This window comes from Sphaeramia orbicularis, chromosome 7 (genome assembly GCF_902148855.1).
Source record: "Sphaeramia orbicularis chromosome 7, fSphaOr1.1, whole genome shotgun sequence".
Lineage (NCBI taxonomy): Eukaryota > Metazoa > Chordata > Actinopteri > Kurtiformes > Apogonidae > Sphaeramia > Sphaeramia orbicularis.
In genome coordinates, this window is record NC_043963.1 from 16,674,455 (window position 1) to 16,689,046 (window position 14,592).

The following is a 14,592-nucleotide window of genomic DNA, read 5'->3' on the forward strand; positions in this document are numbered from 1 at the left end:
AGACAAAAATTTGGAGTTGTCATTATTTATAGATTATTATGCAATTATTTTACTGGTCTGGCTCACTGGAGATCAAATCGGGCTGAATGTGGCCCCTGAATGAAAATGAGTTTGAGACCCCTGGTGTAAGCAGTGCAAATGTAATGTATACTAAATGTATGGGGGTTATAAAGCAATTTAACCCTTAACCATAACTTTTAACCTTATTTCTGATCTGCTATGTTCGGTTTGGACGGTAAATTACAATGCAGATTTATCCTGGTAAGAACAAAACCACCTGTGATACCAAACTGATTAGTCATCTCCTCAAACACAACGTCATGTCCACAGATGTTTTTAGTCACTTCTACTATATTGTCCATTATGTTTTCACCTTCCTCCTTCCATTGCTTGTACATTACTCATCCTTTTCTGTCTTCCTCCTGCAGATCTACTGTCCACCAACAGGTCATCTGTCTTCAGCGGTCATCACGGCCAGCTGTCTCTCTCGGCCGTCTTTCTGGATGAATACCGTGACCGCCTCTTCCTGGGAGGGAAGGACATCCTGTATTCTCTCATGCTGGGACCCACCAGTACTGAATCCAAGGAGGTGAGCGCCTGAAAGTCACTCAGATATTCTGCATAAAACTACATTTAATGCTCTGTTCAGATGATAGATGTAAAGGGTGAGCTATAGTTGAGTCCACATTTATCATTTCAGTTTTATTTCGGTTTCTGTAACTGGGTGTTTTGATGTACGATTTGAAGAGACAGAAGTGGGGTTGTGTGTAAGTATCGCAGACCATCTGTTAAAGTGTTCACCGTTATAAATCAACCGTAAAAATGGTGACTCAAACCTTTATTTCATATTCTTGTTATTGCGTCATAACTGGACCCTTAATTCACTGTGGTTCTGATCAGAGTGTTTTTGTTATAATAAAAAAGAGGAAATTATGAAACACCTGGTTTCTGGAATATATAGAAATCAGGTATATTATGAACTGAGTGTAATGTTTATATTGTGAAATTCACTTGAAATTTAACCCTTTCATGCATAGTGGTCACTACAGTGGACATCTATTCTACAGCTGTACTCTTGTATATTCATGGGTTTTGTTGTTTTAGTTCCATATCAGTCAACAAAGTGGACACTTATGCATCATCTCATACACTGTAATTCAGACCATTACTGTAACTTTGCTGTTTTCGATTAACCTAATCTGCACTAACATATTTGAGTGTAAATCAATTGCTTGTTATTGTTATTAGACTGTAATTAACAGTTTTGTTTTTTTTAACAAAAAGGGTATTTTTTTCATATTATCTCCATGAAGTGAGTTGTGACTAGTATTGCAGTATGTTAAAATATGAGAAAACATCAGATTAGCAGCATTAAAAATGCTTTTATTTCATAGTTTTCACACAGAATATCAGTAAATACATGTTTGTTTGCTTAAAAAATTAAACGCATGGTGTCCAGCTGAGTGGACATTTTTGGAACTCCATGAAAAATAGATTCATAAAATAATTTTTAATCATATTGTTTTTTTTCATACTTAAAGAGGAATAAAAACACTCAGGAAAAAAAAAAAAATCTTGATTACGATTCTCATAATTCATGCATGAAAGGGTTAAGGTAAAAAAAAAAAAAAAAAAAAAGAGGTAATATTTGAACTGGGAGTGAGGTGTGATTACTTCTTGCGTCTTTTGCCAAAATATTTCAACAATCTCAGGCCTCCTCTAGTGCAATAACACCTGTAAAATTGCACAAGTTATAAATCAACCCTCGTTTTGCCCTCTAAGTCAACTGTAATCTGTACAATAATTTGTTCATAAAACGCTGTCAAACAAAGTGGTTCTGCTGTGGGAGTTACAGTTCCGTTGGCCCGTGAGAAAGACATGAAAGATAAATTGCGATCCAGAAGTCGATCTGTTAACGGCAATATAGATTTCCACTGTCATCAAATGAACAGCTTGGCAAACAAAAAGCGGAGGGACCATAAAGAAAGATGATTAAATAATAATGAATATTTGAGGTTTGCTTCCTTTTCTAAAGTCTGGCAGCTTTTGTAAGTGTAACAGTCAATAATATGTTGTAGCTCCGCCCACTGAATGGATTTATGTTTGCTGCAGATTTTACAGCAGGTCCAATATATCAAGTGGCAACAAAGAAATGAGCATCTCTGATTAGAATAGTATATTTATGTTGAATTTTCTTTGCAGAGTTGCAGACTTTAGCAGTGATTTGTGGTGTTTTTATGCTTTTGAGTGATTTCATTTGAGGTTTTAGAGTTTGTGTTGGAAAGCTTCAACACCAGGGAGATGAGTGGTTTTAAATTAAAACAGTCTGCCATTTAATCATGAGAATTTACACAGGGAAAATATGCAGCATATTTTTTAGTCATATAGTATGGTTTTCCTGTGCGCTTTAACCCTTCAAGTCCTAAATAGTCTTCAGTATCCAAATGTATCTACTGATCTAAAATGTTTAATAATTTCTGAACCACTAATCCCATTAATGCATTGAAGTAACTCGGGTAAAATGTTGTTTCTCAGCTTTTCAGCAACATTATATATGATCCACTTGGATGTTAAGAGGCTCTGTAATAAATGTGGAAATGCTGCAATCTTCAGCAGAATTGATTCACCAATGAAACTCATGTAATTTAACAAATGACAGTAATGGTATGATTTATGATTTATATTCAGTTAATTCTATGAAACTGGGTTCATTTTGGTACCTGGCACTTTTCCAGCTTTTTAGACCCAATAATAAAAGAGAAATGTAGATATATTTCCCCCCAGGATGTACCTAATGATGACAGATAATCAAATAAATGCAAAAAAAAATAAAATAAATTACACTCTTGCTCTGAGCCATCCCAAAATTGATAATATATTGGGGCCAAAATAGGACCAAAACTGGGACAGGAAATGCTACGTAGGTGTCAGTGCATTTTATTTTGAAATCATGGCTTGAAATGGTCTCATATACCACTATAAATAAAGACACTGTGTTAAATTTGATGATCCCAGTGGTTTTTCTAATCCAGACATGTAGGTTTTTCATGAATCTCAGTTTCATTCCAGGTTTCATGTGTAACCATTCGTGTCCACTCATGTTACATGCAGAACCTGCCTATTTAAACACAAATAAATCACGAGTGATTTTGCAACAGCTGTCATTTTTGTGAAACACTCTGCCGTGCATAATTAGTTCGATTCCCAAAATATACCTGTGACAGAATAAAAAGTTAGTGAATGTTGCATAACCCTTTACAATTTAGGATGAACAGTTGGTTTTTCACCTAAAGACTAAGGTGATTCTAAAGACACTAGAGACACCAAAGAAAATGCTAAAGATGTGAAATTCACCTGCTACTTCAATAAAAAATAAAAGGACTACTGATTGACTGGTTCTTTGAGTGAAGTCCAGGGAAAACATCCGGTAAAGAGAAGTTCTTTCAAGTCAAGAACATGGCAAAAAATTAAGAGACTGGACAATAGGACCAAATTGGAACAGGAAAAGCTACCTAGGTGTCAGTGCATTTTATTTTGAAAGCATGGCTTGAAATTATTTATATATTGCTATAAATAAAGATACTGTATTAAAATTGATGATCCTAATGGTTTTTCTACTCCAGACATGCAGGTTTTCATGAATCTCAGTTTCATTCCAGGTTTCTGGTGTAACCCATCGTGTCCACTTGTGTTACATGCGAACCTGCCCATTTAAACACATATAACTCATGAGTGATTTTGCAGCAGCGGTCATTTTGTGAAACACTCTGCCTTGCATAATTAGTTTGATTCCCAAAATGTACCTCTGAGAGAATAAAAGATATTTGAAAAAATAGTAGCACGCAATTGTCGTGTCCTTTTTACCGTGTTACATGCAGATTTTGTATAAAAATAATGTAAAAATGTATTTTATATGAAAAAATAGTTTGTCTTTTCTCTCAGTAAATATTTATTTTTAAAATAGACCCACAGTGCCTCCAAACTCACTTAATAACATTAGTCTACATCTTGTTTGAATTTTTAGCCCCTATGTCCAGTTTCATAGAAGCATCCAAATATTTCACTGAATAGTCACTTTTTCTTCAGTTTTCTCTGTTCTGATTTAATAACATTTGAATTTACTCTGAGGTTTCATGAACATCTAGATGATCAGTAAATTAAATCCAGGAAAATACCTGATTTTCATGACAAAAAGCACAATGCAAAGGATCATATTACAATAAATTGAGATAAATCACTTAGGAAATGTTAAGTGTAAAGAAAAATTATTTGGAAGTTGCCACAAAAATAGTTCTTTAATAGTTAAATTAACTGGTTTTATAAGCACAGAGTGAAAGTACTGTATAATTTACCCTTTAGACTCAGTGCTCATGCTTGTTTTTGTGCCTGGGTCAAAACGCTGCAGTGACATATAGAGTGAATAGGAATTTAAGTCGACGGAAAAGCCAGATCTCGCCCACATTATCCACCATTCGGTTCATCTGTACCCGTCCCTCAGCCTCCTCACTGCTCATGGTTTGGTTGCGGTTTTGCTGTACGTTGTTTGTACTTTAATACCCATTGCCCCTAGTACAGCCAGCCATTGTGAAATCTATCAGAAATGCCAGTTCTATGAAACAAAGGTTTACACATCTGCAAATTCTCCATTAAACCCACACTGAATTGAAAGGGGAAAAAAGTATGAATAGATTTATTTCTTCATGAAGTGCTGCTGACGTGACAGACATCGGCCTTAACTGCTCCCTATTTTATACAAACAGAGGTTAAATGTACTTTAAGTATTAGGTAATTAATTGTGAAGTAAATGAAGATGAGGACAGGATAATGTTATAACTGAAAACTGAGATTTGCTTAAAATGGTCGGACATGTGGTAAAAATTGCAGAAAAGAGAAACCATTATAGCAAAAATATTGACTTGATGTGTATTTCACCACCATAAATGTGCGAATGCAGAAAGTCCCAAGTCTGAGCCTTAAGTCTCAAATAAGCTCAGAGTTGCTGTGAAACTCAATCAGTTTGAGTCCCTGCAAAAAAACAAAAAAAAACCCCAAAAAACCCCAAAACAAAACAAGCAGGTCACTGTTCAGGTCAGGAAGTGACAGCTCAAGTCATGTATTACATACATACTGTACAGTCCACGAAAAAAAATTATTAGACCTTCAAAAGTCACCAAAAACAATGCTTATGCAATCAAGTGCTAACTCCTGTGTGTATCATGTGACTAAAACAGACAGAAAAGAAACATGGAATGCCTAAAGCACTGTTTTTGTCAGTACAATGCCATAGATATTGATGTAAAAACTGAAGTGATTTTGGTTATTATCAAGAAAACATGGAAAATGAATAGATATCAGCTCTGAAATTAATTGTTATTATTAACAAATGTACCTTAGTTGTACCAGGCATTAAAATGAACACAAATTGAAGAAAAACAAGGGGTGGTCTAATAATTTTTTCCAAAACTGTATGATAAAATGTATAACTGTTTTACACGCACCACTGAATACAAGTTGCCCAGAGGAACAGCAATGGTAAATAGTGTTTTAATAGTCTGCTGAATTCTTTATTCAATGTCTTATTTTAATTACCTCCGCCAAGGAGGTTATGTTTTTGCCAGGGTTGTCTGTCTGTCTGTTTGTCTGTCCATTAGTGTGCAACATAACTCAAAAAGTTATGGACAGATTTGGATGAAATTTTCAGGGTTTGTTGGAAATGGGATAAGGAAGAAATGATTACATTTTGGTGGTGATCGGGGGGGGGGGGGGGGGGGGGGGGGGGGGGGGGGGGGGGGGGGGGGGGGGGGGGGGGGGGGGGGGGGGGGGGCGGGGGGGGGGGGGGGGGGGGGGGGCGGCAGACCAGAAAATTTCATCAAAATCTGTCCATAACTTTTTGAGTTATGTTGCACACTAACGGACAGACAAACAGACAAGACAGACAAACAAACAAACAAACCCTGGCAAAAACAACCCACATAACCGCCTTGGCGTGGGGGGGCCCGACGGGGGGGGGCCACGGATCCGACCTGGCGGAGGTCTGTGGCGCTGCCGCCGAGGGCGTTCTAGTTATAAATTGCATTACAAATATTGAACACACATTAAATCAGAAATTAATAATAATTATTAAAAAAAATCAAATCTGACTTACCGGTCCAGATGACTGGTCAAAATCAGACAAGTCAAAGTCCAGTAGAATCGGGTTAATAACAAGTTTAAGTTCATTTAAGTCTTCTAACAAAGTGAGTCAAGTAGTTAGTTCTCCATTTAAAAAAAAAATCTATCTTAGAAGTCTGATTTAAGTCCATGTGACTCAATTCCCTGACATCTGTGTAAAGATAATTATTTTACTAAAGTTACACTAAATTTGCATATTATGTAAAACAAAACACACTCTTGTGGTCAATACAAACTGTGTCTTTTATTCTCAGCTTATTTATCATTTCTTATTGTAGGATCATTTAGTTTCTCAGTTATTTCAGGTAAAAACGTTTGGTTTACATTTATGAAGTGAAATCACCAACAAAATCATTGAAATAAAATGAGAGTTATACAAACCTCAGCACTTTTAGTTTTGTGTTTGGATATAAAATTAATTAGAAAAACTACCAATGGAGAAATGTAGTGCAAATTACATTATATACAATATAATTTTATGATGTATGTATGTATGTATGTATGGTATGTATGTATGTATGTAGTTATTTATTTATTTAATTCATTTAACAGGGACAATGCAGGTCAAACATACACTACAAACAAAAAGCTAAGGATACTTTCATTTTTCACTCACAAAAAAGTAAAAAATGCAGTGCAAGAATCCCAACTGAAAAAATAGCCCGAAAATTAAAAATATCCTTAACTTTTTGTTTGTATGTAGTTACAGGCTGCAGTTGATGTGATACATATACAATTTATAGCTGGTGCTAATTTTCAACTCCTGTCCCTAGTTGGGCTTTCTACAGCACTACAGTTCATTACAATATATAGTAAAAAAAAAAAAACCAAAAAACACTGCGTCTCATAAAACACAATTAAAATGTCCATAATTACTGCATTGCATTTATACAGTATAACCTCCTGAGACCCCAGCAATGCATTGTTGGTCGTCTATAGGGGACAAGAATTTCACAGCGTTATGATAAATCAATCAGAAATAAATGCTGTCCACTGCTAAGGACATTCCATAAGAATTTAAAATGCATCTGAAAAAACTGTTGCATCATGATGTTGCCAATAAAGGCAATTATTTAACAGAAAAAAAAAAAAACAAAAACAAAAAACTTGGACTTTCCTGGGTCTCAGGAGGATAAAACATTCATTCACTCACTCATCTACACTATTACACACTGTACAAATGGTACAGTTTTTTTTTTTTTTTTTTTTTTTTTTACTTTTAGCCCTATAAATGAATGGGATTTCCACAGACATAATGGCACCACATGCTACAATTCACAGATTCATGTATGTTTGGTGTTACTGCATGTGATAGGAAGCGCAAACATTTTCTACTCTCCTGCAAACATGAAATGAAAAATAGTGTAGTTCCATCTGATAAAACTACCCTTCACTTGTGTTTCCCACCACAAGAATATGCAGCAATATTAAAACAGGAAAGTGATATGAAATAATTTGGAACAATGTGATTTGACAGATTAGAAATGAAAAACTGAAATAATGAATAAAACACTGGTGGGAAGTGGAATTGGGTTAAAATGCTGTGAAACTGTTAAGCAGCTTTTCAGCCAAACTATTTACTGATTATAAAATGTGCTGATGTAAAAACCAAGCTGCCACTCTGTCTTTGGAATATAAATCTGACCAACAATGTAATAAACTGGAAGGTGGTTTTAGGTATTTCTAAACCTAACATGCGAAAGTCAAACTGCATTAAATCAACACTCCCAACATGTTTGTGCCCAGACCTGCAACGTGATCCAGTTCCTACTGAATCCAAAGTGGAGCGTGGAGCAATACCTTAATCATAATTACCCAGGAGAAACTTAAACAAATACTGATTCAGTTCACCTAAATGTTTCACTTGATAGAATAAATTCTCCACGTTCTCTTGCTGGAACATAAACACCCAGGATTACTATTTGATATACTATCTTGTGATGATTGTATATAAAATGCTCAGGACTTGTTTTCTCTTGGCCTGGAAATGTGGTTGGCACCTGTCAGAGATGTTTCTGCATGCTCAGACAACTGGCTTATTTTGCCCAGTGTTTGGTTTTGTTCCGTATATCTGGTGTTTCTGTGTTTTCTTGGTGATTTTGACGACGGCTTTGGGCCCAGCTCACTTAGCGCAGCTTAATTCTACAATAATCCCTTTGGCCTCAGAAGGAGAAAGTATGCAATGTGAAGAAAATTGACGTGTTGATAAAATCAAAGTATGTGTTGAAATTTACTCAGGAGACGGCGTTGCTCTAACTGTTGGTTTCATGACTTAGTGTTGTTTCAGTGTTTCAGTCCAATATTCAAATTAGGCAACTCGAGACTTGTTGAACTGTGTGTCATTCAAAGGTTCATGATTTAATTTAATCTTTCTGCTCCTGTCAAATTTTAACATGGGTCACCATTTATATATTTAAAAAGTGACATAAACAGATCTGTGTTTTCTTAACCTAAATTACAAGTGAAATAGTTAAAATGGAAGCAAACTTCAGCATGGAATAGCGTCATGTGACTATAAATACACTATATACTTTATATGATGTGGAAAATGCTTCATATTTTCAATTTTACCTTGTGTTTGATTTTCTTATAAAAACTTGCATGCCCTCAATAGGTACCAGAATGAAATAGTACAGTTATACGTATTTGCAAACTAGATATCTTGCCCCGTACTACATTTCTTGCACTTATTTTTCCGTTGTATTTTTTGTCTTTTTTATCGTTTTGTTATACAGTGTCCGTGTGTTTTGTGAAAGGCATTTACAAATAAAATGTTATTATTATTATTATTTTATTATTATTATTTGTATTTGTATTTGTATTTTTATTATTATAAATGCACTAAATGTACAAAACACTTGGGTGACCTACATGTTAAACCTACAGGAGGTTTTTGGGTCATTGTAACCCATAGGCTTTGACATGGGGTTGGTTCCCTCTTTGTAGTTATAAGAGGTTCCACTGTTCTGGAAAGGCATTCTACAAGATTTTCGAGTGTATCTGTGGGAATTTCTGCCCATTCATCCAATAGAGCATGTGTAATTCAAATCTTAGTCCCTTCACATAGCTCATCGACAACCTGCCGGTCAACATTACACACTTCATTGGACATTAGAGGTTGAAAAAGTGTTCTAAATTTGTATTCTGTATGCAGTCAATGCTTTCATTTAATAATAATAATAATAATAATAATGTTTGGGTAAACACTAATTAACTTGAACCCATAAAGACCCAGTGGTACTTTTGTGGCAGTTCACAAATTACATTTTCTCTATATTTAACCTTTCTTCAGTGATTTATCACAGTTTATTGTAATATTATCCTCTTTAGTTTGAGTTTTTTCAGTGTAAATCAGATATTTTCATATATTTAATTCACTGATCATGTAGATGTTCATTAAAACTCAGTGTAAATTCAAAGGATTTTAAATCAAATGAAGAGAAAAGTGACTTTTTCAGTAAAATCTATCAATAACTGAACATAAACCCAGTGTGTCGAACCACTGTCATTGATCCAACTCCATGGGTCTTACCGGTGAAACAATGATGTAGAAGATGACAGTGTTTCCATGGTAACTACAGAGCCTCTGAACGTCCAAATGGGTCATATCTGATGACCATGAAAAGATGATGAACTGCATTTTACACCAGTTATTTACCTGTATTGATAGGATTAGTGGATGAACAGTATTAAACGTTATAGATCTGTAGTTAGTTTTGGTCACCAGTGGCTGTTTGGGTCTTTAGGGGTTAAACTTGTGTCACACATTAATGTTGGATGAGGCAGTCTCAGTTGTAGTTCATCCTAAAGTGTCTGATGGGGTTGAGGTCAGTCAAGTTCTTCCACACCAAACTCATCCAACCATGACTTTATGGCTGTTTCTTTGTGCACTGTGGCGCAGTCATGCTGAAACAGGAAAGGGCGTTCAGAAAAGGGTAAGATGATGCATTAATATTCCCCTCAACTGGAACTGAGGTGCCAAGGCCAAGCCCAGAAAACATTACACCATAACATTATCCCTTTTTTTTTTTTTTTTTTTTTTTTTTTTACCAAACTTTACACTTGACACATTGCAGTCGGATATCTGACATTAACTGGCATTCACCAAATCCAGATCCATCCATCAAAACCCACACAGAGGAGCATGACTCATCTCTCCACAGACGTCCAATGGCACCATGTTCTCCACCGTCCGTCCAACTCTTGTCATTGTACTTGATGATGTAAGGTCTGAATGCAGCTGCTCTGCCATGGACACCCACGACATGGAGCTCCTAGCGCTGTGTTTGTGCTGATGTTAATGCCAGAGGACGTGTGGAACCCTGCAAGTGTTGAGACAACAGAGTGTTGATGACTTTAACCCATGAAGACCCAAACATCTACTGGTGACTAAGAGCATTTACTGATATAAAAAAAGTTAAATAACTGTTCATCCACTGGTCCTATCGGTACATGTAAATGATCGGTGTAAAATACAGTTTGTCATCTTTTCATGGTCATCAGATATGGCCCATTTGGACGTTCAGAGGCTTTGTAGTTAACATGGAAACACTGTCATCTTCTACAACAGTGATTCACCAGTAAAACCCATGGAGTTGGATGAATAACAGTGGATGGACACACTGGGCTTATGTTCAGTTAATCCATAAAGACTCAAATATACACCAGTGACCAAAATCATTTACTAATCTAAACTGTTAAACAACCTTAGAGCCACTAATCTTATCAATACATGTAAATAATTGGAGTAAAATACAGTTATTTATCTTTTCATGGTCATCAGATATGACCCATTTGGATTTCAGAGGCTCCATAGTTGCTGTGGAAACACCGTCATCTTCGGTAACATCGATTCATCAGTAAAACCCATAGAGTTGGATCAATGACAGTGGATGTAGATGCTTTTTTATGTTCTGTTGCTGAAAAAGTCGCTTTTTCCTCAATTTTCCCCAGTTTTGATATAATAACTGTCAACTTTAATCTGAGCTTTTATGGACATCAGTCATAATCAGTAAATTAAATGTAGAAAAAATATCTGATTTTCACTTAAGAATGCAAAATACTGAGCATAATATTTGAATAAATGGTGATAAATCACTTAAGAAAAGTCAAAAAATAGAAAAAAAAATCATGTGGGAACTGCCTCAAAAGTAGCACTGGGTCTTTATGGGTTAATGCAGTACTCAGTGACTCTGCTCTGTATCTTAATGTAGTGGTTGTTATGGTTTCTACATATGCTTCTCACAGAAGACATTTGATAAAATTAGCATCCTTTTATAGACCAGTGACATCTTTAGAATGAACCGTTCCTTTAGAAATATTTGTAAAGGCAGGCTGTATGGATCAGTGCTTGAGTTTCTACATCTGTAGCAAAAAGAATGAAAAACCTGAATACAGTGAACAGGTGTGGCCCAGTATTTTTATCCATGTAGTTAATGTACAACTTCAATGTCTCATTTAAACACTGATATGAAATGACAATAATTCAATATTTACCTAACCCTTTACCCTTTATAGAGCGCTCAGAGAACACTCTGAAATTCAAACTGTCAACCATAGTGTGTTATTGGAAGACAGAACAACACTTTATTACTTTTGTGAAAATTTTCTAAATTTTTATTGTTATGTAGAAAATCATGGTTAATGAAGTTGCCATATTTGGTTCCTTACCCAAAAGGGCAAAAAAAAAAAAAAAAAGAAAAAAGAAAAATCCAAGAAGTATATATCCTCCTGAGACACAGGGATGCATTTCTGTCCTCTGTAGGGGACAAAACTTTCACAGTTTTAGTTAAAAAATGCTGTCCATTGCAAAAGACATTCCATTAAAAATAGATAAATAAATCCTACTATAATGAACGTTTCTGTGTCCGGCACGTGTTTGTCCAACGCGTGTGTGTCCGATCGATGTCCCGATGTTGCAGCACGGGAGGGCGTACGGATGCAATGCCGCTGTTGCACCACAGGTGGGCGCTATCGTACAATGGCACCACGGGTACAATGCTGCTGGTATCAATAATTTAAAAAATGTATCTGAAAAAAACTGTTGCATTATGCAGTTTCCAATTAGTACAACTATTTGATGTAAAAAAGCTGAAACTTTCACTTTCGTGGGTCTCAGAAGGATATAAAACATACAAGAAAAACACATGTAGTATGAAAGGAACATATATTTTAGAACATTAGACCAACATAAGTGCTGATCCAGACCCCTGTCTACATCCACATTCTCCCTTTGAACATCATTCCTTGGTACCATTACTTCATGGTACCTAACAAAGCAGGTCCACTCACTGTTCATGCAGAGGTGGACCTTACAGACCCTGGAGACCACATAGGACCTGAGATTGTTGACTCACTGTAACTGTTGCTGTCACTGTCTTGTAATGTGTGGGGAAATTACCAAAAATAGTCACTTGCCCAATAAAGGGTTAATAAAGCACTTTTATCGTCTAAACCTAAAAACTTACACGAGTGAAAAAACTTGATGTTGGCTCCTTCAGTTACAAATTATATGGAGATTACACAGTATTTTTACTTCTGATTAATGTGTCAGTTCCAATCATTTCATCTAAAAATGGTAAAAAAAAGTTTTTTTTCCAAAACTTCCAAATGGTATCCTGAAATGTCTTGTTTGATCACAACCCAAAGATATACAGTTTCTGATTATAGAGACGTATAAAAAAACAAAAATATTCACATTTAAGAAACTGGAAACTGAGAAACTAGATTTTGTCTTTTGAGAAATTGCTCAATATGATTATTAACTATGAAAATAATTGTCATTAAATTCAGTATTTGACAAGTTATCAGTAAATTGTTGCAGCTTCATTATTATCCATTGTCTGCAGAAAGGTAGAATGGTAGCATTTTATTGCTGTGGGTTGTTTTTTGTTTTGTTCCTCCTGTAATATGAACTAAAGTAAGGGCAGACTGACTTTTAGTTGATGTTTACAGGATTAAAGGAAGTTCAGCAGGTGGATAAAGAGTCTGTTTCTGGTGGTGAAGTGGAACATCTGTCAGAACAGTTCTGTGAAATGAACCTTCATGGAGTGTTTGACCTGAATATCACAGCCTTAAACATAAACTATGACATCGAATTGTGAATGTCAGGATTTGACAGTGTGGGAAAGTCAACGTGTTCAGAGTTTTATTCAAATAAACTGTAGAGATGTGGTCTGTTCTGGTTGTTTTAAAGTTGGAACATGAACAAAGATCTATTTGATGCTTTGTGTCTTTGAGTGATTTGACCTGTTTTGTGTTGTGTCTTTCAAGCTACTGACGCATGGAAAGCTCCTGTTTAGTCTCAATCAAGTGTTCTCCGTCAAAAGTTACGGATGTTTTTAGTTCCAGCTTAAAGAACAGGGAGAGGTTATTGAGATTCAGATCATCCTGAGAGGAAAGGAAGAGAAGACGTGTAAGAAATGAAGTTATTGTTGGATTATTTACAGAATATTCAGCCCACAGTCTGTTATTGACGAAGGTACAGTCTGAGACAATAAGGATGAAGGATCTTCTGGAATGTTCAGTTCTATGTCTGGTACTGCAGATACTTCTCTAATTGGTTGGGGCTCATTGGTTAGGTGGCCAACCTGTGGCTCCTGGATCACATATGGCCCCTGGGGTGCCGATAAGGGCGGGGTAAACATGACAAATTCATGGGGCCCCATAGAGCAGTGGAGGGGGTCCAGTGGATACAGGTTAGAAGTGGTGAAAATTTCGTTTAAGATTCGCTGTATAACAGAGGCATAGAAGTTGGGAGTCAGACGTTGAAAGCATGTAAATTTTCTGTTTCTTTTTCACACTAAGTAACTTTATGTATGGACTACACCCCCCTTCCCTTTCATTCCGACAGATCAACAAGATACTGAATTTTATGAAACTGTCCACAACGTTTACCTTTCATGGGGCCCAGAATTGGTAGCGGCACCCCTGTGAGGCCCTTTAGTAGCTTTCTAGCCACTCTCTGTGGCTTTCACATAAAAAAATAAGTAAATAACCAATATTTTTTTTTTCATTTTGCCATCACTATTTTACGCCTAATTCTTGAATTCCCTGATTGTAATGGCAAAAACAAATACACAGGATAAAAAAACAGTTTTAAACATTTTATCAGCTTCAATGTAAGTATAGGGTAATATATTAAACAGACTAAGTAGTGGGTCGGCTTTGAGATACTTTCAAGGAATTGTTGTCATACTTTTAGTACCTTTTAAAATAATGGTGACATTTTCTATGTATGTTCTTATCAGTTTTTAAGTTTGTTTTTAGTACTGACTGTCATTGTGTTTATGTATATTTTAGTGTAGATGTATGGATGTGATTTCCATTTTGTGTAACTTCTGCTGCTGTCTTGACCAGGACACTTGAAAAAGAGATTTTTAATTTCAATGAGCTTTTTTTTCCTGGTTAAATAAAGGTTAT

General features: G+C 35.8%; 1 protein-coding gene across 2 annotated transcripts in view; it reads left to right on the plus strand.

Annotated features, from left to right (window-relative positions):
• The window catches only part of sema3bl (sema domain, immunoglobulin domain (Ig), short basic domain, secreted, (semaphorin) 3bl), a 158,346-nt gene that overhangs the window by 42,019 nt on the left and 101,735 nt on the right, over window positions 1-14,592 (plus strand). For both annotated transcript variants that reach the window (XM_030139526.1, XM_030139527.1), the window contains exon 2: window positions 429-589. In XM_030139526.1, coding sequence (XP_029995386.1) covers window positions 429-589 — 161 coding nt within the window. The remainder of the gene's footprint in view (window positions 1-428; window positions 590-14,592) is intronic.